The following is a 27821-nucleotide window of genomic DNA, read 5'->3' as shown; positions in this document are numbered from 1 at the left end:
TCACACAAACATTTCACATCAGTTATAATATACCCGTTGGGAAATATCTCTCTTTTATTTTCAAACAAACACTAAAACCCAGTGTTTTTTCTCTCTATCTGGGAAATAACCTAACTCACGCGTTCCACCTCCTGCATCTGCCACCTCTAGCTCTAGCAACCTCCTGCATCATCTCACGAAAAAACCCTCACTGTCGCTCGTGCTCGCCGTTAACCTCACCGTCGCTCGTGCTCGCCGTTCACCTCCTGCACCGTTCACTCTCTTTCTCTCTCAATCTCCAAAAGGATCTTCGGTTTTCTCTGAAATTCCACGCTTATGGCCGCCGCCATCGCTCGTGCTTGTGCCCGTGCTCCACTATAACAGTTGTGCTGTTATTCCTGCGGGTTTTCACCTCAATCTTCAGGTAAACAAATTCTTCGCCTTAATAATTTTTTCTCCTTCCAGTTAGTTCTGTATGAGATTTCAAGTTTTGGTTTTCTTCTTCTTAGGTCCCGTTTTTGTTGAACATTCACTCTCTCTCCTAGTCCTGCTTGTGGAAGCTGTTATGGTTGCGTACTGTGTTTGGTACTTGTTTCTTTTCTATACTGACCTTGCTGCAAGGTTTCTCCATCTTTCTCCTAGATCCGCATTTGCTTGGTGTGAACCCTAATTTGATTTGTGGAGTTTTGATTTTGCTTGCAGATCGATAAGGAACGTGCTAGTGTTCTTGTTGGGTCAGGGATGAGTGGTTTGACTGTTTTCTGTTGGTGTTAACCCTAATTTGATTTGTGGAGTTTAGATTTTGCTCTCACTACAGGAAGATGTCTTTATGATTTATTGATTTAAGAAAGCACAAAACAATGATACATGTTACCAATTTTAATTGGCTTTATGAATGGAAATCAAGTCCTCTGGTATGTATTTCCTCGTTGTAGCCTAAGTGTTTCATGGGTATTCATGTTGGGGCCATCTCTGACATGTTGTTGTGTATTACTTGCTAGGAATTTTATTGAGGAAGCATTGGATTCTTGAGGAGACACTACAAGCGGTTGGCGCTAAGGCAATGGTGGTTGGGCATCCTCTTCAAACTATAGGTGTAATTTGGTAAGGAAAGATATGTCTTTAAGCATGCTTAAAATAACCTCTCAAATTGTCACAATCTTTAGGTGGAGTGATAATTTGTGTATTGATATACAACTTGAATTATTACATTAAGTTGCAGATACTATATCTAGGTCTGCTAGTGCATTGTTGATGGAATTCTTCTGTTCATTGAAATCAGTTCCTTGTTTCTTCTTACAGTAAGTACAATTGTAGCATATGGCGCATAGATGTCGGGATGTCCAGTGGAGTTCTTAATTCCAGACCAGAGGTAAAACAAATCCATGGTCCTAGACATACTGTACTTATGATAACCCCCAGTTAAGAACTACGGTGGATTACTATAATGTTAAGTACTGTTAAAGATAACCATGTCCGCATAAGTGCATGTTTGGATACACTATGGAAGACCATGATGAAGCCAACATCACAATGGACAACCCCAAAAGCTAAGAGAAGTTCCTTTTGTCCACATTTTGGCTTACTGTGTATCTAAACATGCACTATTACTTTGTACTGAATCTCTTTTCTATTTGTTATCTTAAGCTTAGCCTTTATGTATTGGTATGTTAATGGAAGTAATATCCTAATATTTAGTTCATTTGCAACTGATTGGAAATTAAAGCCTGAATCCACTTCAGGGTTGAATGCCAAGATTTAGGTTTAGGTTAGCTTACCTGTTTACTTCTGATACTTTGCAGAAGCTTGGCCCCTATTGTAGAAAGGTACTTAGCTTGAGCTGAAAAAACTAGCAGTTGAGTTGTTTTGGAAAGGTACTATCTAATATTCACAGCTCACATTGCTAACCAGTTTCTTTAAAAGTTGTATTCATTTTGATTTTGAGTTTCTTCAATTAACTAGTTTCTTGTATTCATTTTTAGACCGTCATCATCCATATCGTAAAAAGAAGAAAGCTTTCAACGGAAAATCAGAGTATGGTAAAAGAAAGCTGCTCAAAATTATGTGACTGATCGATTGATTATCATGCAGATTTCAATATATGAAATTAATCCTCAGTGATATAAGAGAGATTTTTCTTAATAATTACATTCTCTGTGAGTGCACAATATTTAATTCCAAGCTTGCATATGTTTGTTTACTTTTTTTTATAGTCCTAAAGCAGTAGAATGTCATGTAGTTAAACTAATTTACTCGGAGAATGGCAATGCAAAACGAAAGCAATTGGAATCAAATGCATTGGATGTAAGGCTGCTTGCTAGTTTTTTATGGCTTTATTTCTAATTATAACTTTGACTTTTGATTCCTTTGGGCTGAATTTTGATACAGCGGCTATGAGATGTTGAACTGAACTCAAGTCTCTTTGAAAACCTCTAGCTAAAAATGCAATGCAATTTTTTTGTTTGTCAACTTTTCTGTTTGAAAACCTCTAGCTAATTTGTTTGTCAATTTTTTTGTTTGCTGGTTTTGAGCTTGATGAAGAAACAATTGAAAGAATGCAACAAAGCCTAAGGGACCATGGAAGAAAAGTGGTGGAAAATAAAGCAAGAGAAGAAGCTGGAAAGATTATTATTCGCATGAAGGATAGGTAACATCATTTTAAAGATGTCTATATTCATCTATTTGGTGAATCTTGGGTTTGCATTCTATAAATTGATTGATTGACTTAACTCAGGGGTTATAAGGATTGAAATAAGTCATGATGCTCTGCTAATTTTTGTATTCATTGATGCCTTTTGTTGGGATCGAATACCAGAAGCACAAGTTTCTGTAGGTTTGATCACATGAGGTTTTTAGGTATTGTACTAAGTTCTACTAATGGGTGATTTCCAACCGTTTATTGGTTAGGCAGAGAGAGACAGAAGATTTGCATTTATCTGATTAGAGCAGTACAGAAAGACTTGAGAAAACTTAATGGGAAACCCATAAAAAAGGCGTTGCTTTAAATGGTTTTACACTTAGATTTTGGTATTTGCAAGTCGTCCATGTAACTGATCCAATCAAACAAGATAAGGCTTGGTTGTTATTTGTTTCCATTTGTTTGTTTTGGGGGACACCCTTTGTTGTACTTGGCACTTTCCCTTGCTTTTATGATGAAAGAAATTGCTCTATTCCTATTTGATGTTATTCAGCTTTCAGATTGATTTGGTGGCTTACCGGCTTCTGTAATCAATTTCAGGTTCTCCACAATATTCAATCATGACAATGATTCACTACCTAGGGTTTGGACTGGGAAGGAAGATATCAGAGCAATTACAAAGGATGCTCGCTCTGTGGTAATTGATTGCAAACTTCAATGAATTGTTCTAGTTCTTTTAGGCTATTATGTTTTTTTTTTGCTGGGACCTTGGATGTTTAACTCACTTGAGAGAGTGTGTTATCAAGATCTCTTTTTATGTTAATAAATTTTCATTAAAAAATATGTATATTCAGGTCAAATTCGTGTGGAAAAAAAAAAGAAAAAAAAAATTGTTGAGCATTCACATCGGTTTTCAGTCTAACTGATGTGAAAAGTATACTTTTCACATCGGTTTTTTGTCTAACCGATGTGAAAAGTATACACATTTCACATCGGTTGGCTAACAGAACCGATGTGAAAAGTACATCAGTTGGCTGACTGAACCGATGTGAAAAGTGCACATTTCACATCAGTTGGTTGACTTAACCGATGTGAAAGGTATACCTTTCACATCGGTTATAAACCCGATGTGAAAAGGTTAGGAGATACCACATCAACATTGTTTACATCGGATAAAAACCGATGTTAAAACTCAAAAATACCCGATGTGAAAATTAGTTTTTCTAGTAGTGTACTTGAGGGCATGATAGAGGCCCACACAGTTGAAAGGTCCGGCGAGGGATCTGAGCGTTACGAGCCTTGATGAGTGTAACGCCCCAATTTCTCAACTGAGGGGTCATATTGGAAACTTGTCCAATCTAAGGACTTAAGTGCAAATCCTAAAAACTAAGGGTATTTTTTTTTGAAAACAACTAAACTAATATCAACATCGCTAAAGCGAATATACCTGACACGTGTTTAACCAGATACTTCAATCACGGGGTTGGAAACATTACATAACTTTATTTAAATAACCTGTTTCCCGACATAATAATGTACATAACATAGAGTAGTTCACAACACCATAAACGGGGTTCCAAAATAAGTACGCTCACTTAGACAAGTGGCGAAGATAAGGTTTAAACAACAGAGTTTTCAGATGGAGAAAAAAACTCAGACATAGTCCACCAAAAAGGGAGAAGCAACTGCTTCATCCACCTTTACTCGACCGCCCACAGTCACGGTCTCCAACTCGAACAGTTAAGCTTCAGCGGAAGGCTCTCCATCGCCTAATAGCGTTAAGCGTCAAAACAACAAATAGCAAATAGAAAGGGTTAACTCCATGCAATTACCACATATAAAAGAGAAAAACATGTTATTCAAATCTAATACATGTCATGGTAAGTAAGCTACCAATTTAATTCAGGATAGATGACAACTCATCCTATCGATCATGAAATCGAATCATATATTTAACAGAATTAAACATATCAGCATATCAGTAAAATCAACGATATGGTTTTAAAACAGATACCAGCAAAACTTAACAACATAAACTAACTCACGAATCAATAACTTAACAGCATAGGTTAATTCAGATAACAATAACTTCAACAATATAACATCAAATCAGATATCAACAATCCTCAACAATACAACGACAAATCAGATATCAATAATCCTCAACAATATAACATCAAATCAGATATCAATAATCTTCAACAATATAACATCAAATTAGATATCGACAATCCTCAACAATATCAATCAAATCAGATATCGACAATCCTCAACAATATCAATCAAACAATAACGTCTCGCAAGACGGGACAGTCATGTGAAAATATCCACTCCACTGTCACTAAGTAACGCCTCGAAGGACGAGATAGTCATGTGAAAACATCCACTCCACTACCACTTGATAACGCCTCGAAGGACGGGACAGTCATGTGAAAACATCCACTCCACTGCCACTTGATAACGTCTCGCAAGACGGGACAGTCCTGTGAAAATATCCACTCCACTGTCACTAAGTAACGCCTCGAAAGACGGGATAGTCATGTGAAAATATCCACTCCACTACCACTTGATAACGCCCCGAAAGACGGAACCGTCATGTGAAAATATTCACTCCACTTCAAGCAAATCAAAACATCTCATCCAACTCAGTAGTCACTCAAACAACAATCTCAAATTCAATAATCAAATCAGGGTAACCACATGTTATTCATAATCTCAACGAACATAAATCAATTCAATGCATACCAACTCAATTCAATGACAGAAACCAGTAAACGGCCGAAGCCTCTCAGAAAACGGAGACACACGTCTCAATAAGTTCACTCGGCCGAAGCCTCCAGAAAACATTTTCTCAGTTCAACACAATAATCATAATCCAATGCCAATTAATATAAACATCTTCATCTCAAACGCAGGCAGTGCGATAAAAGCAGGCAAGACTCAAAGACGCGCTAAAACTGAGTTACCCTTACCTTCGTGAGTAGAAGTTGTGCATGGAAGTTGCGAACCTAGAACAAGGAAACACAATCATCAACACAAGCCCTACTAGAAGTAATCAATCTAATAACACTAATCGAAACCGGAAAGAAAGCTTTAAAGCTTCGGAGTTCCTATTTAGGCACGAATAGACAACAGAACTTCATTTGCTAAAACGCGCGTAACTTGAGCTACAAAACTCGGAATGACACGAAACCAAAGCCAAAATTTCGACAATCGAAAGAGCTACGCTATAGCTCAGGTCATAGAGACCCAAAAATTATTTTTGGACACGGTACCCTAACAAACAGGTTTCAGCCACTTCTAAAAAAAGGTTTCCCGAACTTTTTCTTCGATCTAAATCAATTCCTAGGTATTCTTAGGCGATATCTAGGTCAGGGAAACTCTCAGAAAAATTATTGGATCGAAAACTAGAACAGGGGTATTTTGGTCAAGATTTTTAGCTCGGAAACTCAAAATCGGAATTTCGAAAAATAAATTGGATGAGGTTGATACCAACAAAGTTTATGACGACTAATCTTACTGACGCTAAGCTCAGTTGAGAGTTTTTGATTCAAAAAGCAGAACCTCAGCATAAAATGGGTATTTTGAGCAGAATTGAAGTTCTGCGGCGATTAGACGAGATTCGGCGAAATGTAATCCGCTAAACATGCTCTTGGGCATGCAGGGAATATGTTTAGACAGAGAAATCAAGTTATTTGGACAATTTTACAAAAAGCTCAAAACTTTGAGCACAGAAAGACATAGTGAAAAGCGACAGAATTTACGGTCAGAGGTAAGGAAAAGCATCAGTACCTCGAGGCCTTCGCGCAGCAACGAACAGAGCGACGATCAGACAAGAATCGGCGAAATGCTCTCCTCCCTTTCTCTCCTTGAAGCTCGCGGGTTTGGGGTGGCAATGGTGAAGAATTTTTGAGTTTTTCTCCTATTTATAGGAGATGGAAAACGCGGGAAAATGAAAATTTCGCGATTCCGATTTTTCCTGCACATTCCTTTGTGAATTATAAGATAGAATCTGGCGAAAAAATTTCAGAACTCGAAACAGGTTTCTTGGAATTTGAACAAACGATTCACTAACGGTGTTAATCGATTTAACCCGAAAAGTTATTTTTTGCAGTTGATGTCGGAAGAGAAAACTTCCTTATGAAGAAAGGTCGAAAACATCGAAAGAAATGTGTGTATGCGTGTGGAATCTTCATTTGAAGCTCCGAATAGAAAAAAGTCTTCATCGACAGTTTACTTTAAGGTTCTTGAGCTATCAGGGATTCAGTTTTGGCAAACTTCCGAGAATTGAAATCGGTCGTTCGTACAGTCCAGGGTTTCGTGTCGAAACACTTGTCAAGGAAAGGAATAAGAGAAATTCTTATATTTCTCTGAATATTTTTGAATATCGTTTCTATAGTGCTTTAAGAGAAGATTGGCCATTTACTAACGTTTTTGCCCTAAGGCGGAAGCGAATAAGACTCGTGCTATAACCTATAGCGACTATAGAACTATTCTTAGTCATTCCCTGAACTTTCTTTCTCATAATACTAATCCAAACATCAAACATAAGTCAAGTTCATCTCACGCTTACACAGAATCATATGCGTGAGGTGGAAATTAATTAATTTATTTTAATTCTAAAATCATGGGTCTTACAATGAGGGACTTAAGAGCTCGGGTAACGACTCATCAATGGTGCCAGCAGGAGTAATGAGTGAGTTTCCTAACATGAAGATGGAGGATCATGGGTGAGGTTTATAAATGGAACCCTCGCCACAGAATGAAGACACAATACACACATATCACTTACACTAAGGCTCTCTAGTTCTAGAGCAAAACAACACCTATAAAACTAGTTGTCATAGACCGCCACTACTTCAAATTGTTAGAGTTACATTGACAAACTTGGCATTCTCTATTTCCTTTACTTATTTAGAGCCTAAGCACACATATGGCTTCAGATGGACATTGGGAAAATAGGAGGTTGATTGTAGTAGAAAAAAGTATGCATGATATTATTGTCACTGACAAAGATATTGCTTTGATGAATGTGGTTCAAATAGCGTTTGCTACTTCTATTAATTTTTTGTGCCAACTCCACATTGATTCTCTACACTTGATTCTCTTCAAGATTGTTACAACTTTATGCCTTGATACATGAAGTGACACATCACAAGTACACATTATCTATCTAACCTTAATCTTAATTCTTTCTTTGTCTTACTGACTTTAGCGTTGGAGTACCATGTAGGTACCCACCTCTGATGCCCACTAATCACTGGATATGAGAAGAAGACGACCCTTCAGAAGAAAATTCCAAAACACAAGCCATACAGTCCTTGCCTCTATCACATAATCATGTTTGATAATTCTATACCTGAACAAGAAGATGAAGAAAATAAAATAACATAAAGTCCATATGAAACTTCTCTTTTTACTTCTCCCAATTTCACCATGTACTGAATATTTCTCACACTTATTATAGAGTCATACTTCCATTTTTGAATTGGTAAAGAATACCTTACATCAATTAGTTACTTTCTTTTATTTATTTTACTATTTCTTTCACTTCACTTTATTTCCTTTTTTTGTCAATCAAATTGAATTCGAAATTTACTCATTTTCTAATAATTTTAATCTTATTCAACCTTTGCAACTAATTTCTTTACTTGTGTTAAAAAGGGAGTGTCACTTAGCTACTATGGTGATTGGTCTGTATTAAGCTGAAGACAATTTCATGACAAGTTGTGTATTGTTGTTTTTGTGGAAGACAAGCTTTATGATGTGTAGTACTCCAAGTTGCTGCCGGTTACAAGTCTTAGTTAACTTGTTGTTTGTTGTTGGTCACATTGCTGTGACATGTGCATCTGAAAGTTGTCAAGTATGTGCTAACTGTTTGTGTGTGTTGTGGGTTGCACCGTTTGAAGGCGAGTTTCGCTGCTGAGGGGGAGGTATGTTTATCTTCTCAACATTTCAAGTTGTTTTAGACAAAATTTGACAAAGGGGAAAATTGTTGTTCTTGTGGTTGTCTTGCATTTTGTCAAAAACAACCTGATGTCGAAACAGATGTTGTGTCATCTGCCTATGTGTACCATAGGACATTAGTCCCTTACTTGGAGTGTTTATGTGTGCCCTGGAAGATCTAGTGAAGATTTGATTTGTGGTTACTTGCGGTTCAAGTAGTTGTACTATGGTTGCTTTTAATGTGGGCTAGTTTATTTGTTGAGACAATCTCTGATTGAAGATTTGTCTCTATTGTACATGGTGGATTGATTTGTAACGCAATTATAATCTTGGAAGATTGAGTTTGGATTTGTTGTTGTTGGACTATTTTCTTCAGCCTCTGGAAACCCTAGTGCCGCTGCTGAAGTATATAAATATGAAGACATAAAACCTGAAGACTACTGATGCTTTGAGAGAAAAGATCAAATGTTTTAGGATTGTGATTTGTCTTAGTCCTTGTTTCAATTCGTTGTGAACAAACCTTGCTCACTGATTCTATAAAGCAAGGTTGTGTTCTGTGTTGTTTGAGTGTTAAAACTCTGATCATTGTTTGTTCTTACCAATCATTGTGGCAGTAATTGAGAGAAAGTGAGAGGGGCTCTCATCCCTAGGGGGAAATACTAAGTAGAAATACACTGGGTAGATTAGGAAGAGAACTATGAGCTGAGGTGTTCATGAGTGTTTGTAGTTCCTAAATCTTGAGATAGTGGATTTCCTTTCTTTGGGTGAAAACCCTCCAGACGTAGGTGAAAACCGAACTGGGTTAAGAATTTCCTGTGTGAGTTTCTTATGCTTTTAAGTTTTATTGTTGTTTTATTTTTGATCGATTGTCGAGCCTTTCAGCATCGCGTAGAACATCAGTCTTAAGGGAACTTGAATTTCAAACCTTTTGCTCATCTTCCTCGTAGGAGAAGACGTCCAAAAAAGGTGAAGAGAGGTCGCAAACCCCGCCAGGTGCCCCCGGAGAGTTGTGCGGGGTTGGTTGCGATTGATGGTGGAGGTGTTTCCTCAAGTGCGATCATGCCCTCGGTTTGTCCCACTCCGCTGGATTCAGGGAGCACTCCTCGTAGTCATTTTTGAAAGCGGGCCATGAAGGCGTGGATGCTTGGTAAGCTTGTGAGTTGTGCGTTTGACGGTGGGGACGAGGCGGATATCCGCAGTCTGGCACAAGAAATGGAGGAGTGGTGGCCGCCCTGAGCGATGGTTTGCTCTTGATGTTGGCTGTTAGATCTAGTTTAGGTCTTCGCTTTTGCGTCCGTTCGTTTTTTTCTCTTTTGTTCATGAAGGTTCTTGTTGTTTATATCCTTTAGGGATGGTTAAGTGATTGTGTGTTCTTGTGGATGATTGATGATTTTTGTTTTTGTATTCCTCTTTGTCCTATTCTCGAGCTTAGCCTCTCACTTCTCTATTATTATTAATATATTTGGATTAAGAAAATAAATTTTTACTTTATTTTAAAACTTTTCTTACTTTCACTCACCTACTCATCACATTATGCTACACACATTTCAAAAACACATATCCCTACTCTAAAAAAATCTTTCTCAAAACTTGCTTCACTACTATTCCCTTGATCTCTTGTCATTGATGTGTTCCGCACTAACCTCACGTTTCAGATCAAACTCTAAAACCTCAATGACGGAACCAATTTCTTCCACCTCTCACAAGAGAAAGACAAATAAGAAAAGTATCAAATTAGGTTCAATCCTATTGAGTGAAGAAATGAAATGACACATTGCAGAGATTGGAGAACCAAAATACTAGGACAGGGGAACACGAAAGATTGTAAATCCCAGATATATCAAATTGTTAGATTTCGCTGATCTCACCATCCCTTGTTTGGAGGAACTGTTGTTTCAAGACTGGCATGGAGTTGATCTAGTTTCAAAGAACTATGTGCACATCCCCTCAGTGAAGCAATAAATGTTGATCTTTCAACTGGAGAACACTACTCAAAATCATGGATAAATGAGAAAGAAAAGGCACATGCCAGAATCAGGAAGAATCCAAGCCTCATCAGTAACGCAAATTCCTGGAAGCTAGGCTGTGTGTTTGTCTCTTAGTCTGACTTCTCAAAATTAAGTTTGGAGAGAACAATATCTAGAGAGTAATTTGAGTTTATTTCAATAACTTTCTCAAAAGTTTATACATAAATTATGTGATAAATATTTATTTTCATTTGTGTTTAGTTGCAGTGCTTAGCCAAATGTGCCCACTGATGATCAACAAAATTAATAATCTCTAATGCAAATACTCTCATATATGAATACAACTATATATATATATGTCCCATTGTAATTCCTAACTACTAAATTAAAACTGCGTGGTTAGGCTACGCAGCAAATTTCACAACTGAGCCAAGCTCATCCCAATTATCAGATGTGAAGAAATGATCAGTACTCATGGCCAAGTTCATCCAGAAGTTCGAAGATGCTGCATTTACTTGAGCTTGCTGTACCACTGTTGGAGATCTTAACTGGCCTCCATGAAAGTTATTCCTTTGATCACTGCTTGAGTAGTTACTGATGGTGGGTTTTTGCCCATCTTGATAATAGCCTAAGCTTGCACCAAAGTTGATATATGTCTCTTGATTAGTGTTAAACTCAGCACTGCTCATCATTGATCTGCTGCTCTTGTCATGAACGCACTGACGCTTAGCACCTAATAGTCTCAACTCTGGCGTGTGCTTCCTTTGTGATACATTTCTTTTGAAGATTCGACACAATGTCCAAATTTCCTGGAGGTTGAGAAAATAAATAGGGTTAAATATGTTGCATACCTTGTAATATAGTGTCGCATTTAAACTGGTCTATCAATTTTTACTATGGACCAAGAAAAACACATTTCACAAGTTAAATGAATTATCCGTAAAATAGTTTTAAATAATATGTACTGAATATTAGTTAACATGTGTTATATATAAAAAAAATATATATATTAGTTAACATGGTCCACCATCGAACTGCCATTTTTCATAGATTTTAGTCCTCAATTTTTTTCTTTAGAAATGAGGACATCTACATGACCTATTTCTTGCTTAGTAAATGGTGAGTGTAATCAACTGAAGGAGTTCACATGAACTTTTTTTTGCCTCAATTAGCTGTATATTTAGATACCTATCATAACTGAAAAAATAAAATATTGAAATAAGTATTCTTATCTAAGTAATTTCTTACAGCTTCTTGGGCAGTATGATCAACATAATTCTTGGCGTTGGGAAGTTTTGTGTTGATGGTGTCTGCAGTGTTAGGGAGGCGAAACTCGTGCATCATCCAATCAGTTTTGGTGCCTTTGCCGGCGCTGCCACGGTAGTACACCAGTGTTTTCTTGAGCCCAACACACTCATGTCCTTCTCCTCCATGGGAGTACACTGGTTTGTCTATACCAGTTGCTTTCCAGAACCCAGACCCGGTCACTCTGTTGGGCCTGACGCTATTTCTATACTTCCTCCCTCTCTTACAATAGAAGTACCCCTCCTTTTCACCTCCAGTACTGACAGTAGCTTCTGCATTTACACACACAAACAGTTGCAACATGGAGATAATTAAGTTCAGCTCCAGTAATGAGGAAGAAAAATTATCAAGGGGAGAAATAGTATTAAAGTTGCACTTATTAAGAAGAGTAGATTATTAAACATTTAAACATTAACATATTTCAAGGCTGTGTATGCCAGAATTTTATCTAGCTAAAATATAACTGTTTATCCAGGTAACTATAATCATCATCAAGACTCATGAGTACTCCTTTTTGGTTTAGACCAGGTATATATCTACCGCGGGTAGCAGTGGCTAATCTCCTTACTGCGGGTGTTCGCACTAAGAGCTAAACAGCCAGCTATCAAATTTCATGGAGGAAGAAAAAACTACTTTCCATGAAATTAAACCATGGTTTTCCAAACTATTATCCAACTACAAGCCCTATTTTAACATGGTTATGATTTTCTAACTGTCTCGTATTTGAAGAAAATCATATTTCTTCATTTTTTTCAAAATTAAATTTATCCTTGATACAAAAAATTTGAAGCTTAGGAAAAATAGAATAACCAAGAAACTCCCAAAGAAAACAAATTACAAAACTAGGGTGCAAACATACTTGGAAGATCCCAAGGATCGTGTTTGTAGATATCAATCTGTTTGATGAGTTCGATACTGATGGGTTTGTTGTCAAGCTTCCTTCGAAGATAGAAACTAACAAGTTCTTCATCTGTGGGATGGAAGCGAAATCCTGGAAGTGGAACTTCATCCTCCACATGACCATTATCCTTGCTCATGCCCTCGTTTGCAACCATCTTAGTTACTTCTTCTCTCTATGTGTGTTTGCGTTACTTTTCTCTACAGAAGAAAAAAGGAGAACACAAAAGTCTTGGAACAATTTCAATGAAGTGGAGAAACTTCTTTCCCATTATTATAGTGTGAAGAAAGTCGAAGTTGAAATTTTCATGCTGGTCAAGTCATGAGGTTTGACTTGTGTGCCCTCGTTATATTTTAGGGTGACTGACTAGCTCTCCACATATTTAATTAACACTTCAATTACATTTTCACGGATCAAAAAAGAAAGAGAAATAAATAATAGAGTAAATTTTTTTTTGAAAGTAAATAATAGAGTAACTTACACTCAACTATATTGAGGTTTTCTGATATGACACTAAACTCCAAACTTACTCAAATATTACACTCCATCCAATTTTTCTCAAGAAAATAGCAAGTTTTTTAACAAGATTCCCTTATAAAAAATGAGGTGGAGTGTAATATTTAAGTAAGTTTGGAGTTTAGTGTAATATAGCTAGAGAAACATCAAGATAGTGAAATGTAGTTTACTCTAAATAATATGATCAGTGTTGTCATAGAAAAAATAGAAAGATTAAAAAAAAATTAAATAATGGAAAAAAGTGAATTGAATTAAGTAAAATCCATTTATTTAACATAATTTAAGACTTTGGTAAACGCTTGCAATTAATTAATGCAATAGAAAGGTAGTACTATTAGATTAGAACCATCCCGTTCAAATACTTTTCTCTTTTAGAAGCTACTTCAAATAATTGCCCTCATTCGTGGTTTGAACCAAAAATGATGTAGACATATTATCATATATTTATTTTTGGAACCATGTGGGTGGTAGTTCATCACACCTCCTCAGGTTGATGTTTTAATTCTCACTCATAGAAAGAACATATTTTATGACCAATAGTTTATCATTTTGTGTAAACCTTCGCAATGAGGGAATTAGTCACTAAAGCGAATACCAATTTGGTTTTTTAAAAAAAAAGACTTAATAATATTTTTTGCCCCCATTTTTGCTATATGTGCAAACAGGGTCCCTAAGTGTTGGATAAGACCAAACATCTTGCACAACTCCAAATCTCACTCATGATCTTCACTTCTACCACCCTTCCCATCCTCCACCACCCTCCCTCCCCTTAACATCCCGCCTTCGACCACAACTAGATCTTACGACTGTCATGTCACCTCAATTTCTCAACTTAGGGTTTTTGCCCAAGCACCACAAATAATAATATTATGAACAAAAAATGTCCATAACCTATATTTTAAGGCCTTACCTGAATCCACGAATATCCATAACCCATATTCGAACCCGACTCGCATTACCACAACCCTTGTTGAGACATAACCCAACCTCAATGCAAAACCTGCAACCGCTATGATCTCTGCCTCGCCATCAGAACCTCATGTCTTGTATGTCACCTCGCCAGAGCAACAATCGAGATGTGTCGCTCCATTAATTTACGACGAGAGCGCTCCAATACTGCTTCGACATCTCCAAACCCTAATCAACAATCTTCCACTTCAATCCTTAAAATTGAGAACGTGTCTTGTCCAAGGTTGGAAAGAAGGGGTTTCGAATGAGATGAGGAAAGGAGGAGGTGGCAAACGAGGAGAAAGGCTAGATTTGGCGGTGGTGGTTAGGGCACGACACAGGGACGTTGAGAGAAAGGAGGGTGATGGAGAGAAGCTCGATGGGTTTGTGTGAGGAATTAAGCTATTTTCTAGGTTGAGTTTTATTGCTAGGTTTTGTTTTCTAATTTGGTTGAAGAAATGAATCCAATATTGGAACTTTTGATGTTGAGTGGTAGAAGACAAGAAAAAGAAGAAGACGAAGATGAGATGATCGAGATTAAGGTGTTAATTATGGGATGTGGAGTCAGTAAAGTTTGATTTTAAGGTTTAATGTAAAACACATAATATTTTTAGGTTTGATTTTTTGGGTTTGAAGAACTTTGATATTCTGGATTTTTTTTTAAGAAGATGAAGAATATGATGGAGATGATGGAAGGATGCATAAAGAAGATGAAGAAGTGAATGAATTTTTCTGAAAAATTCAGGAAACGTTAATTTTGTGATGGAAAAGTGAGGAAGGACTAAAAGTGTTGAAGGAGGTAACTTCGGGGCGACAATATGCTATTTACAAAGTTTAGAGAGCCCATTTACACATATGGCAAAATTAGAGGACCAAAAGTGCTATTATGCCAAAAAAATTATTCAATTTTTTTTAGTAATGTACTTGACTAGTCAACGTTCGACACAAAATGTTTTGACAACAAAACACATTAATCTCCTTTTGCAGCCATCGTTAGTAATTAATATATCTAAAATGTATTTTATGAGATTTAGGAACATTTATGTATTTTTTTATAGGCAAATGTTAGTTGTTAGAAATGTTAGTAAATTAATCCCTCATTCGGGTTCGAACCCGGGACACTTCACCCTTCATCCCACTCAACCCTTATGTCCCTAGCTCTTACCACTTGAGCTATATATCATTCGGGGACAGAAACATTTATGTATATTAGCATTCCCTAAATGTCATATGTGGACTTGATCACTACCAAAAAAACGCACGTGTGGTAATAATTTTCCTTTTCGTAGAATTCTAATGGAACGACATCTTTCATCCAAAACTTTAAGGTATTGAGTGTACGAGTCTTTCACTTATAAACTATTCAAATTGTCTCTATCTTTTAATATACGACTTATTCACACATGATATCACAATACATGTACTTTATGTATGCTAACAATGCAAACTCAAGGAGGGCAACGACATTTGGTTTGGAATTGATAAGAGGGAACCAACAGTTGTCCATGTTGCAGTATATATTGGACAAGTGATTTTAATTCATAGGAATTTTTTTTCATAACTTAATTATGAATAATTTTATCTACTTATATTGGGTTGAAGTACCCCTTGTACTTCTTTTCAATATATTAATTTTGGCTTATAAAAAAATGAACAATTTTATCTATTTGTGTTTCAATTTTCGAATCTATAAACTCTATAAAGGAAGAGTTTTAGCAGCCTTTGGGGTAAATCTGTCAATCAACAAATAATTTTAAAGACAATGAAGCTTGACCATGGATATTTTGGTAAAAAATGCATTTTATTTCACATGGATTCAATCTCAGCCGTTGATTCACAATAAGTTATTGAACTTGATCTCCTTCATTATTTCAGTATTTCGTTGACGTTTTCGTTTTCCTTCAGTTTCCGTTTTTCCACCTTCTCGCGTCGCCCGTTTTCACAGTAATCTCTGCCTCCTCTTTTAATCGCCTCGCCCGTTTTCATTCCTCCTCTGCGACCTGCTGATCGCCTCCGATCCTCTGCCTCCTCTTTACCGGTAATCTCTCTCTACAAAGCCTTTTGTTCATTACTTTTCATAGTATTCCTCATTTGGATGCTCCTCTTCGCCAGGTATCGTATTTATGTGTTGGTTTTTGGTGAAAACAGGGAGGGAGCAGTGGTAGAGCCATGCCTTTTGTTCATTGTTTCTCATATTATTTCTCAATTCGGTGGTCACTAATCTGCTTTTTCGTTCATTCTTCTCAAGTCCTCTGCAATCTCTCATCTTCCATCGGTTTATTCTGCTTTAATGGACACTGGCCTTTTTCAATTGCTATCAGTTGTCGCTTCTCTCCTCTGCAATTGCAGTGCAACTTTCTCTTCCTCTAGGGTTTGGCCGCACAAAATCTTCAACTCTGCAACTCTTTGATCGTTCTCCTGGGATTATGTTCTTCCTCCTGATCCCAATTTTCGTTTGTTTTAGGCCCCAAGGCTTCTCATTTTCGTTAGTTTTTGGGTATGGATTTTAACCATATTTTAGCATATATTTTGTCTTATGTATTGATTATATTTCGTTTTCCTTTCTATTGGTTGAAGTGTTGAACAAGCATATTGAAAATTTAAATTTAACTAGATTGATGATGTACGTGCCAGAGATTGATGCAGATGGGGCTTCCATGGCAGGTGGAGCGGAGGATGGGAGATTGAGAAAGATGGAGAAACAGTGAAGCTGAAATCCCCAGAAACAATTATAACAGGTAATCAAGGTGAAGTTCAAATTTGTTCTACTTTCATCACTCAGGATTGGTAAAAATAATGAGATGACCTGCATCTTTGATGTTTGCTTTGATTTATCAAGACCTGAGTGTACTAACTATAAAATTCAGGATATAACTTTTAGACATAGAAAGTGGATCCTCATTATCACCATTCTCATCCTTGGTTTCAAAATCTCTTCAAAATGACTCAGATTTCATGTTTTCAGGAACTTCATTTGATTATTTCATTGGTTGGAGCCTCCTCACACTGCCTTTTCAAATTCCATTTGGCTTATGGATATGGTGCTCCAGAATCTTAAATCTTTCCATGATTATCCCCTGGGTAAGGTCTCAATCTTAACTCCATGTTTTTTTCCATGTATTTATTTATTGTTACTCCCTTTTCTTTATTATGATTTTTCCCTCCTGTTAAGGATACTTTATCCTTGCCCCAGTGTGCTTTCTTTGCTTCTACTCAAATATACTATTAGTCAAGAAAACAATAGCCTTTTGCAGTTAGCTTCAAAATGTAATGCAAACTTTTCCTTACACTATCAAACATATTTTCATTAACAGGTTCTCTGATTTTGGCTGAATTGTAGCCAACATGAAGCAGTAGGTTGGAGGGAAATTTGAGCCATTTCTTTTCATTGGTCGTTGCTATAATTTGAAAGGTAACATGCAAGTTGTAATTTTTTTAAAGATTGTGCTATCATTTGTTTTATATGTTATAATGTTAATCATCCATTCATGGCAGTTTGCTTACTCTGTCTAGGCTTTCTGATTTGTGCATATATTGTGGTCTGTTTTGTTTATATAATGTTTAATGAAAGTTTATGCTTACATCTAGGGATGGATAGTTTTAACACAGGTTGGTTCAATTGCCAGTGGTAGCCGATATGATAACTTGATAGGGATGTTTGATTCAAAGCAAGTTCCAGCAGTTGGTGTAAGCCTGGGAATGGAGAGAGTATTTTCCATAGTGGGATGTGTAAGATCAAGTTTTGATCTAGTAGTACAACTCTATGTTTTGATGATTACAAGTTAACCTTTTGATATGAACAATTGTGGTACTCTAACGTGTTTTTCTGAGTGTGCTATTTACAGGCTCTGACCTCAACTCAATCTCACACAAATCAGAAGCACTGTGTATAAAGAGCGACCCAAGCAACGCTTTCGCATTCACCATGTTCAGTATGAACAGTGGAAAAGCTTCAGAAGTTCTGAAGTTATACAAACTCTGATGTGGACTCAGTCACTAGAAGTTCTGAAGATCCAGAAAGTCTGATAACCAAGAAACACTGAAGGCTCAGATATTCTGATGGTGTAGAAGACTCTGAAGATCCAGAAGCTGATTAGTGAAATTCTGATGTCCAGAAGCAAGATACTCTGAAGACCATGTACTTCCCTCTGAGTTCAGAATCAGAAGAAACAATGGTCAGAGGATCTGGGCTTTCCCTCTGACTCTGATCAACCGGCTTCACAAGTTCCAACATGAAGCTTTCTCCTGATCAGAAGTCTCCTAGGTTTAAAGGTCAAGTCGCTATCCAAGTACAAAAGCAATTGTACCTTCCTGACGACCTACCTAACAGTCTCAGACACAGCAGAAGCTGGATTTTCCAGAACTGCCCTCCAACGGTAGCATTTCCCATGCAACGCTCAACCCTAATCCTTGGAGTATATAAAAAGAGGCTGAAGACTGAAAGAAGCGGCTAGAAGCATTCACATACGCGCAAGACAAATTCAAATTCTTCTAAGCTTTCTTTCATCTGAAATTCATTGAGTTTACTATTAGCTTTTTAGAAGCAAATCTCTTGTAAACAATTCTTTGATAAACAGTTTGTTTAGTTCCTTTAGGAGATCAAGGTTGATCGGATCCTAGAGAAGACTAAGAGAGTGAATCTTAGTGTGAGCTAAGTCAGTGTAATTGTTAGTCACTTGTAGGTTTCAAGTGCAGTTGTAACTCTTACCTGATTAGTGGATTGCCTTCATTCTAAGAAGGAAGAAATCACCTTAACGGGTGGACTGGAGTAGCTTGAGTGATTTATCAAGTGAACCAGGATAAAATCCTTGTGTGCTTTTCTATCTCTTATCTTTAGCACTTAAGTTCTCGAAAGATTTGTCAAAATCTTTAAGTTGGAAGCTTTATCTTGAAAACGTTATTCAAACCCCCCCCTTTCTACCGTTTTTTCATACCTTCAATTGGTATCAGAGCGCAAGTTCTGATTACCACACCTAACAGTGTTCAGTGATCCGGGCCGGTGTGAAAAACAATGGCTGCCACCACCAGTGAAACTCAAAGAGATGGTTACAATGCAAAGCCTCATATGTTCGACGGTCAAAGGTTCGAATATTGGAAAGATAGACTGGAAAGTTTCTTTCTGGGTTTCGATGCAGATCTCTGGGATATTATTGTGGATGGCTACGAGCGTCCAGTTGATGCAGATGTCAAGAAGATCCCAAGGTCAGAGATGACTGCAGATCAAAAGAAGCTGTACTCACAACATCACAAAGCAAGAGCAATTCTTCTAAGTGCTATTTCCTATGAAGAGTACCAGAAGATTACAGATCGTGAGTTTGCGAAAGGCATTTTCGAATCTCTGAAGATGTCTCATGAAGGAAACAAGAAAGTCAAAGAATCAAAGGCATTGTCTTTGATCCAAAAGTATGAATCATTCATCATGGAGCCAAATGAGTCCATTGAAGAAATGTTCTCCAGATTTCAGTTGCTTGTAGCTGGCATACGACCTCTCAACAAGAGCTACACAACAAAAGATCATGTCATAAGGGTCATCAGGTGTCTTCCTGAAAGTTGGATGCCTTTAGTGACTTCAATAGAGCTCACGAGAGATGTTGAGAATATGAGTTTAGAAGAACTCATCAGCATTTTGAAATGCCATGAGCTGAAGCGCTCAGAGATGCAAGATCTGAGGAAAAAGTTCATAGCCTTGAAATCTAAATCTGAAAAGGCTAAGGCTGAGAAGTCAAAAGCTCTTCAAGCTGAAGAAGAGGAATCTGAAGAAGCATCAGAAGATTCTGATGAAGATGAGCTGACTCTGATCTCCAAGAGACTCAATCGCATCTGGAAGCACAGGCAGAGCAAATACAAAGGCTCTGGAAAGGCAAAAGGAAAGTCTGAATCCTCAGGTCAGAAGAAGTCCTCACTTAAGGAAGTCACATGCTTTGAGTGCAAAGAATCAGGGCACTACAAAAGTGACTGTCCAAAGTTGAAGAAGGACAAGAAACCAAAGAAGCACTTCAAGACAAAGAAGAGTCTGATGGTGACATTTGATGAATCAGAGTCAGAGGATGTTGACTTTGATGGTGAAGTCCAAGGACTCATGGCTATTGTCAAAGACAAAGAAGCAGAGTCAAAGGGAGCTGTTGACTCTGACTCAGAATCAGAAGGAGATCCTAACTCAGACGATGAAAATGAGGTATTCGCTTCTTTCTCTACCTCTGAACTGAAACATGCATTGTCTGATATCATGGATAAGTATAACTCCTTATTGTCTAAGCATAAGAAGCTGAAAAAGGACTTATCTGCTGTTTCCAAGACTCCTTCTGAACATCAGAAAATTATTTCTGATTTGAAAAATGATAATCATGCTTTGATCAATTCTAACTCTGTGCTTAAGAACCAGATTGCTAAGTTAGAAGAAATTGTTGCTTGTGATGCCTCTGATTGTAGAAATGAGTCTAAGTATGAAAAGTCTTTTCAAAGATTCCTAGCTAAAAGCGTGGATAGAAGCTTAATGGCTTCAATGATCTATGGCGTAAGCAGAAATGGAATGCATGGCATTGGCTATTCTAAACCAATTAGAAATGAGCCCTCTGTGTCTAAAGCTAAATCCTTGTATGAATGCTTTGTTCCCTCTGGTACCATATTGCCTGATCCTTTACCTGCTAAAGTTGCTAAAAACCCTCTTAAAAAGGGATCTTTCTCTATGTCTAAATATCATGCAAATATTCCTTTAAAATATCATGTTGAGACACCCAAGGTGATCAGAACCTCTGGGGTAACTAACAAGAAAGGACCCAGAAAGTGGGTACCTAAGGACAAGATTATCTATGTTGCAGATATCCTTGATAGCTCCACTGAAACACCAATCATGGTATCTGGACAGTGGATGCTCGCGTCACATGACGGGAGAAAGGCGTATGTTCCAAGAGCTAAAACTTAAGCCTGGAGGCGAAGTTGGCTTTGGAGGAAATGAAAAGGGTAAAATTGTTGGTACTGGTACTATTTGTGTAGATAGTAGTCCATGCATTGATAATGTGTTATTGGTAGACGGCTTAACACATAACTTATTGTCTATAAGTTAATTAGCTGACAAGGGTTATGATGTTATATTCAATCAAAAGTCCTGCCGGGCTGTAAGTCAAATCGATGGCTCTGTTCTGTTTAACAGCAAGAGGAAGAACAACATTTATAAGATCAGATTATCTGAGTTGGAGGCTCAGAATGTGAAGTGCCTTCTGTCTGTTAATGAAGAGCAGTGGGTATGGCATAGACGGTTAGGGCATGCCAGTATGAGAAAGATTTCTCAGCTGAGCAAGCTAAACCTTGTCAGGGGCTTACCCAATCTGAAGTTCGCTTCAGACGCTCTTTGTGAAGCATGTCAGAAAGGCAAATTCACAAAAGTCCCTTTCAAGGCAAAGAATGTTGTCTCAACCTCAAGGCCGTTGGAATTTCTGCATATCGACCTTTTTGGACCAGTGAAAACTGAGTCTATAGGTGGCAAGAGATATGGGATGGTTATCGTTGATGACTATAGCCGCTGGACATGGGTAAAGTTTCTAACCCGCAAGGATGAGTCTCATGTTGTGTTCTCTACCTTCATTGCCCAAGTGCAAAACGAGAAGGCTTGTAGGATTATGCGTGTCAGAAGTGACCATGGTGGAGAGTTTGAGAATGACAAGTTTGAGAGTCTGTTTGATTCCTATGGAATTGCACATGATTTCTCTTGTCCCAGAACTCCTCAACAAAATGGTGTTGTTGAGAGGAAAAACAGAACTCTTCAGGAGATGGCTAGAACCATGCTCCAAGAAACTGGCATGGCTAAGCACTTTTGGGCAGAGGCAGTAAATACAGCATGTTACATTCAGAACAGAATCTCTGTGAGACCAATTCTGAATAAGACTCCCTATGAATTGTGGAAGAACATAAAACCCAACATTTCTTATTTTCATCCTTTTGGTTGTGTTTGTTATGTTCTCAATACTAAGGATAGATTGTATAAATTTGATGCTAAATCTTCTAAATGTCTATTACTTGGTTATTCTGAGAGATCTAAAGGTTTTAGATTTTATAATACTGATGCTAAGACTATTGAAGAATCTATTTATGTTAGATTTGACGATAAGCTTGACTCTGACCAGTCAAAGCTAGTTGAGAAGTTTGCAGATTTAAGCATTAATGTTTCTGACAAAGGCAAAGCTCCAGAGGAAGCTGAGCCAGAGGAAGATGAACCAGAGGAAGAAGCTGGTCCCTCTGACTCACAAACTCTGAAGAAGAGCAAAATCACTGCAGCTCACCCTAAGGAATTGATTCTGGGCAACAAAGACGAACCAGTCAGAACCAGATCAGCCTTCAGACCCTCTGAAGAGACCTTGCTCAGTCTGAAAGGATTGGTGTCCTTAATTGAACCCAAGTCCATAGATGAAGCTCTTCAGGACAAGGACTGGATTCTGGCCATGGAAGAAGAATTGAATCAATTCTCCAAGAACGATATTTGGAGCTTAGTGAAGAAGCCTGAGAGTGTCCATGTAATTGGAACAAAATGGGTATTCAGAAACAAGCTGAATGAGAAAGGAGATGTAGTCAGAAACAAGGCAAGGCTAGTTGCTCAAGGCTACAGCCAGCAGGAAGGAATAGACTACACTGAAACATTTGCTCCAGTAGCAAGACTGGAGGCAATCAGACTGTTGATCTCTTTCTCAGTGAATCACAACATAGTTCTACATTAGATGGACGTGAAGAGTGCCTTTCTAAATGGTTATATTTCAGAGGAAGTCTATGTTCATCAACCCCCAGGTTTTGAAGATGAGAAGAAGCCAGACCATGTGTTCAAATTGAAGAAGTCACTCTATGGTCTGAAGCAAGCTCCCAGAGCATGGTATGAGAGACTCAGCTCATTCCTTCTGGAGAATGAGTTTGTAAGGGGTAAAGTAGATACAACTCTTTTTTGCAAGACTTATAAAGATGATATCTTAATTGTGCAAATTTATGTTGATGATATTATATTTGGTTCTGCTAATCAATCTCTATGAAAAGAATTTTCTGAGATGATGCAGGCTGAATTTGAGATGAGTATGATGGGAGAATTAAAGTACTTTCTGGGAATACAAGTTGATCAAACACCAGAAGGAACATATATCCATCAGAGCAAGTACACTAAAGAACTTCTGAAGAAGTTCAATATGCTGGAATCTACAGTGGCCAAGACTCCAATGCATCCTACATGCATTCTGGAGAAAGAAGATAAAAGTGGTAAAGTATGTCAGAAGCTCTATCGTGGCATGATAGGTTCACTTCTATACTTAACTGCATCTAGGCCAGACATACTATTTAGTGTTCATTTATGTGCTCGTTTCCAATCAGATCCAAGGGAAACCCACTTAACTGTTGTTAAGAGGATCCTAAGGTATCTGAAAGGCACCACTAACCTTGGCTTGATGTATAAGAAAACATCAGAGTATAAGCTTTCAGGTTATTGTGATGCTGATTATGCTGGAGATAGAACAGAGAGAAAAAGTACTTCTGGAAATTGTCAATTTCTGGGAAGCAATCTAGTCTCATGGGCAAGCAAGAGGCAATCAATCATTGCACTATCAACTGCAGAGGCAGAATATATCTCAGCAGCAATATGCAGCACTCAGATGCTCTGGATGAAACATCAGCTGGAGGATTATCAGATCCTTGAGAGCAATATCCCAATCTATTGTGATAACACTGCTGCAATCTCATTGAGTAAGAATCCTATCTTGCATTCAAGGGCAAAGCACATTGAGGTAAAGTATCACTTTATTAGAGATTATGTACAGAAGGGCGTACTTCTTCTGAAGTTTGTTGATACTGACCATCAATGGGCAGATATCTTTACAAAGCTCTTAGCAGAGGATAGATTTAATTTTATTCTGAAAAATCTGAACATGGACTTTTGTCCAGAGTGAAGATGGATCAGAACCTCTGACTATGATACTTCTTGATCAGAAGATGTCTAGTCCAGAAGGTAACTCAATCAGAGTGTGTGTACCCATTGGTACTGACTCTGAAGCTGAGATAGCAACACGTGTGTCAGTATTTCTGATGCATACTTCCTTGTGCCCGTGTGACAGTCTGTCATGTTGCGTGTAGATGTGCTTCTCTCCTGTGTGTGATATGTGTATTTACTGTTATTATCTATCTTTAATTTTCAACCGTTGATTTTAAATTGCTTTTTGAATCAACAACGGTTATTTTTCAAAACCCACTATACACACACGATCTCCTTCACTTTCGGTTTTTACTCTCTCTCTCTTCTGCTATTTCAAAACCGCTTACCCTCGATTTCTCTCTCGATCTCTCTTCATCTTTCAACCTTCATCTTCTACCTAAACCTTCAACCGCTCCAAAAATGGTGAGTCAAACCAGAAGAGCTACTGCAGATGCAACCCAGTTCCCTCATATGGTAGTTGGTCTAGCAACAGGTCAAAGGAGTCCTGAGAATTGTGATGAAGCCTACTCGGGTGGAACCAGCTGCTGAAGTGATCAAAAGGATTGAAACTCCTGCCAGAGTGACAAGATCATCAGCACAATCAAGTAAGTCTGCAGTTGCTTCTGATGATGATTTGAATTTATTTGATGCACTCCCCATATCAGCCATGCTCAAACAATCTTCAAATCCACTCACTCCCATTCCTGAGTCCCAACCAGCTGCACAAACCACCTCTCCACCACATTCCCCAAGGTCTTCATTTTTCCAACCTTCTCCTACTGAAGCACCTCTATGGAATTTGCTCCAGAACCAACCCTCTAGGCCAGATGAACCAACCTCTCCCATTACCATCCAGTACAACCCATTAACTTCTGAACCCATCATCCCTGAGAAACCAGAGCCTAACCAAACAGAACCTGGACCCAGAACCTCTGATCACTCTTTCCCAAGAGCATCAGAACGTCTGGCTCCCAGAACCACGGATACAGACTCTTCCACAGCCCTTACACCTGTATCCTTCCCAACAAATGTTGCTGACTCTTCTCCTTCCAACAACTCTGAATCCCTTCGAAAATTCATGGAAGTTAGAAAAGAAAAGGTGTCTACCTTAGAAGAATATTATCTCACTTGTCCAAGCCCTAGGAGATATCCTGGCCCTAGACCTGAACGTCTAGTTGACCCAGATGAACCTATCTTGGCCAATCCTTTACATGAGGCAGACCCTTTGGCTCAACAAGCTCACCCTGCCCCTGACCAACAAGAGCCTGTTCAACCAGAACCTGAACCAGAACAATCTGTGTCTAACCACTCCTCAGTTAGATCACCCCATCCTCTGGTTGAAACTTTAGAACCTCACCTTGGAACCTCTGAACCAAATGCTCAAATGTTTAACATTGGCTCTCCACAAGTTGCCTCTGAAGCTCACAGCAGCAATCACCCAGCCTCTCCTGAAACCAACCTCTCTATAATTCCTTACACTCACCTCCGACCCACATCTCTCTCTGAGTGCATCAATATTTTCCATCATGAAGCCTCATTGATGCTACGCAATGTGCAAGGTCAGACTGACCTAAGCGAGAATGCTGAACATGTGGCTGAAGAGTGGAACAATCTGAGCACTTGGCTAGTGGCTCAAGTTCCCGTTATGATGCAGCTACTGAATGCAGAGGGAAGTCAGAGGATCGAGGCTGCAAAGCAAAGGTTTGCTAGAAGGGTGGCTCTTCATGAACAAGAACAGAGACATAAGCTACTTGAAGCTATTGAAGAAGCCAAAAGAAAGAAAGAACAAGCAGAAGAAGCTGCACGTCAAGCAGCAGCTCAAGCTGAACAAGCCAGATTAGAGACAGAACGACTTGAAGCTGAGGCTGAAGCTCTTAGATGCCAAGCACTTGCACCCGTAGTTTTTACTCCTGCTGCTTCTGCTTCCACTCCAGCTCCTCACGCTGCTCAGAATGTTCCTTCTAGTTCTACACAGCCAAACTCGTCCAGACTCGACATTGTGGAACAACGTCTTGACACTCATGAGTCTCTGCTGATTGAAATGAAGCAAATGATGATGGAACTTCTGCGTCGATCTGATAAACCCTAGCTTTAGGATCTCTTCGTTTTGATTTCTTTTTCTTTACCTGTGTTTTATTTCGTTAACCTCTGGTTCTTTCTTGTTAATCTTTACTTTGCTCGTTTGTGATTATCTATGCATATATATATATATATATATATCTGACATTATGTTTGCAAATTTTTTATTATTCATCATAACCGCTTTTACATCATACATTTTTTCCTTTTCCTAAAAATCCTAGAATGGAGGATCCCTCCTCATTCTTCTGCACTCCTGGCGCTGCTCTGACCTCTCCTTCTCCAGACGCTCAAATGCATACTGGATGTTGTTGAGCCTGTCTTTTAGCTCATCCCTCTCCAGAATCTCTTCTGCAGTCTTGAGCTTCTTTTCCAAGATCTCTTTTTCTTCCAGCAGCTTTAGTTCAAACTGGCTGAGTTCTTGCACCTCCTCCACGAAGGCAAGAAATTCCCTCAAGTCTCTCTTCAACTCTGGACGCAGGTCCTCCTCCAGCAGTGTCCGTGTTAGCTCTGAGATGGTTGTTGTACCCTCTGGATGCCTAATGTTGAGGAACAAGTTGAAGGTATGAAAAACGGTAGAAAGGGGGGGGGGGTTTGAATAACGTTTTCAGTATAAAACTTCCACCTTAAAGATTTTGACAAATCTTTCAAGAACTTAAGTGCTAAAGATAAGAGATAGAAAAGCACACAAGGATTTTATCCTGGTTCACTTGATAAATCACTCAAGCTACTCCAGTCCACCCGTTAAGGTGATTTCTTCCTTCTTAGAATGAAGGCAATCCACTAATCAGGTAAGAGTTACAACTGCACTTGAAACCTACAAGTGACTAACAATTACACTGACTTAGCTCACACTAAGATTCACTCTCTTAGTCTTCTCTAGGATCCGATCAACCTTGATCTCCTAAAGGAACTAAACAAACTGTTTATCAAAGAATTGTTTACAAGAGATTTGCTTCTAAAAAGCTAATAGTAAACTCAATGAATTTCAGATGAAAGAAAGCTTAGAAGAATTTAAGTTTGTCTTGCGCGTATGTAAATGCTTCTAGCCGCTTCTTTCAGTCTTCAGCCTCTTTATATACTCCAAGGATTAGGGTTGAGCGTTGCATGGGAAATGCTACCGTTGGAGGGCAGTTCTGGAAAATCCAGCTTCTGCTGTGTCTGAGACTGTTAGGTAGGTCGTCAGGAAGGTACAGTTGCTTTTGTACTTGGATAACGACTTGACCTTTAAACCTAGGAGACTTCTGATCAGGGGAATGCTTCATATTGGAACTTGTGAAGCCGGTTGATCAGAGTCAGAGGGAAAGCCCAGATCCTCTGACCATTGTTTCTTCTGATTCTGAACTCAGAGGGAAGAACGTGGTCTTCAGAGTATCTTGCTTCTGGACATCAGAGTTTCCACTATTCAGCTTCTGGATCTTCAGAGTCTTCTACACCATCAGAATATCTGAGCCTTCAGTGTTTCTTGGTCATCAGACTTTCTGGATCTTCAGAGCTTCTAGTGACTGAGTCCACATCAGAGTTTGTATACCTTCAGAACTTCTGAAGCTTTTCCACTGTTCATACTGAACATGGTGAATGCGAAAGCGTTGCTTGGGTTGCTCTTTA

The 27821-nt window shown here is 38.4% G+C and overlaps 2 protein-coding genes and 1 long non-coding RNA gene across 15 annotated transcripts; 2 read left to right on the top strand and 1 right to left on the bottom strand.

Annotated features, from left to right (window-relative positions):
* The first annotated feature begins 56 nt into the window (after positions 1-56).
* Positions 57-3446, top strand: LOC130749780 (protein ROOT HAIR DEFECTIVE 3 homolog 2-like). Of its 13 annotated transcripts, XR_009023090.1 has the most exons (10): positions 57-403; positions 489-564; positions 682-893; positions 981-1083; positions 1282-1351; positions 1782-1853; positions 1962-2135; positions 2219-2283; positions 2521-2626; positions 3218-3440. XR_009023090.1 is itself a non-coding variant. In XM_057603152.1 (4 exons), exons 1-4 carry the CDS (start codon positions 2081-2083, stop codon positions 3336-3338), a joined length of 357 nt encoding a protein of 118 aa, XP_057459135.1. In that variant the 5' UTR covers positions 1860-2080; the 3' UTR covers positions 3339-3446. The 13 variants fall into 13 exon arrangements, 1 of the variants encoding a protein (XP_057459135.1); XR_009023086.1 differs by having other exon boundaries at positions 2219-2626; positions 3218-3443; XR_009023088.1 differs by having other exon boundaries at positions 1962-2283.
* A 7257-nt stretch (positions 3447-10703) lies between these two features.
* On the bottom strand, positions 10704-12959 carry LOC130748218 (transcription factor JUNGBRUNNEN 1-like). The gene is made up of 3 exons (XM_057601388.1): positions 12695-12959; positions 11779-12107; positions 10704-11339 (listed from the first exon to the last, which is right to left on the bottom strand). The coding sequence occupies exons 1-3, from the start codon at positions 12888-12890 to the stop codon at positions 10935-10937; spliced, it is 930 nt and encodes a 309-aa protein (XP_057457371.1). The 5' UTR covers positions 12891-12959; the 3' UTR covers positions 10704-10934.
* A 3153-nt stretch (positions 12960-16112) lies between these two features.
* LOC130749376 (uncharacterized) lies at positions 16113-17268 on the top strand. The gene is made up of 4 exons (XR_009022910.1): positions 16113-16235; positions 16310-16694; positions 16812-16935; positions 17163-17268. It is a non-coding gene; the product is annotated as an uncharacterized LOC130749376 (long non-coding RNA).
* Positions 17269-27821: the final 10553 nt, after the last annotated feature.

Source organism: Lotus japonicus, chromosome 3 (genome assembly GCF_012489685.1).
Source record: "Lotus japonicus ecotype B-129 chromosome 3, LjGifu_v1.2".
In the NCBI taxonomy this organism is placed as follows: domain Eukaryota; kingdom Viridiplantae; phylum Streptophyta; class Magnoliopsida; order Fabales; family Fabaceae; genus Lotus; species Lotus japonicus.
The sequence above is the reverse complement of the archived record's forward strand: the minus strand, read 5'-3'. Positions and strand labels throughout refer to the sequence as shown.

What these genes read in the sequence shown, in the direction of transcription:
- LOC130749780 (XM_057603152.1), top strand. Translation starts at nt 2,081, where the DNA reads ATGAAATTAATCCTCAGTGATATAAGAGAGATTTTTCTTAATAATTAC. An exon ending in TCTTAATAATTACATTCTCT is followed by an intron (nt 2,136 to 2,218) that starts GTGAGTGCACAA and finishes AATGTCATGTAG; the next exon opens with TTAAACTAATTTACTCGGAG. An exon ending in ATTATTCGCATGAAGGATAG is followed by an intron (nt 2,627 to 3,217) that starts GTAACATCATTT and finishes AATCAATTTCAG; the next exon opens with GTTCTCCACAATATTCAATC.
- LOC130748218 (XM_057601388.1), bottom strand. Translation starts at nt 12,890, where the DNA reads ATGGTTGCAAACGAGGGCATGAGCAAGGATAATGGTCATGTGGAGGAT. An exon ending in CGATCCTTGGGATCTTCCAA is followed by an intron (nt 12,108 to 12,694) that starts GTATGTTTGCAC and finishes GTGTAAATGCAG; the next exon opens with AAGCTACTGTCAGTACTGGA. An exon ending in ATCATACTGCCCAAGAAGCT is followed by an intron (nt 11,340 to 11,778) that starts GTAAGAAATTAC and finishes CTCAACCTCCAG; the next exon opens with GAAATTTGGACATTGTGTCG.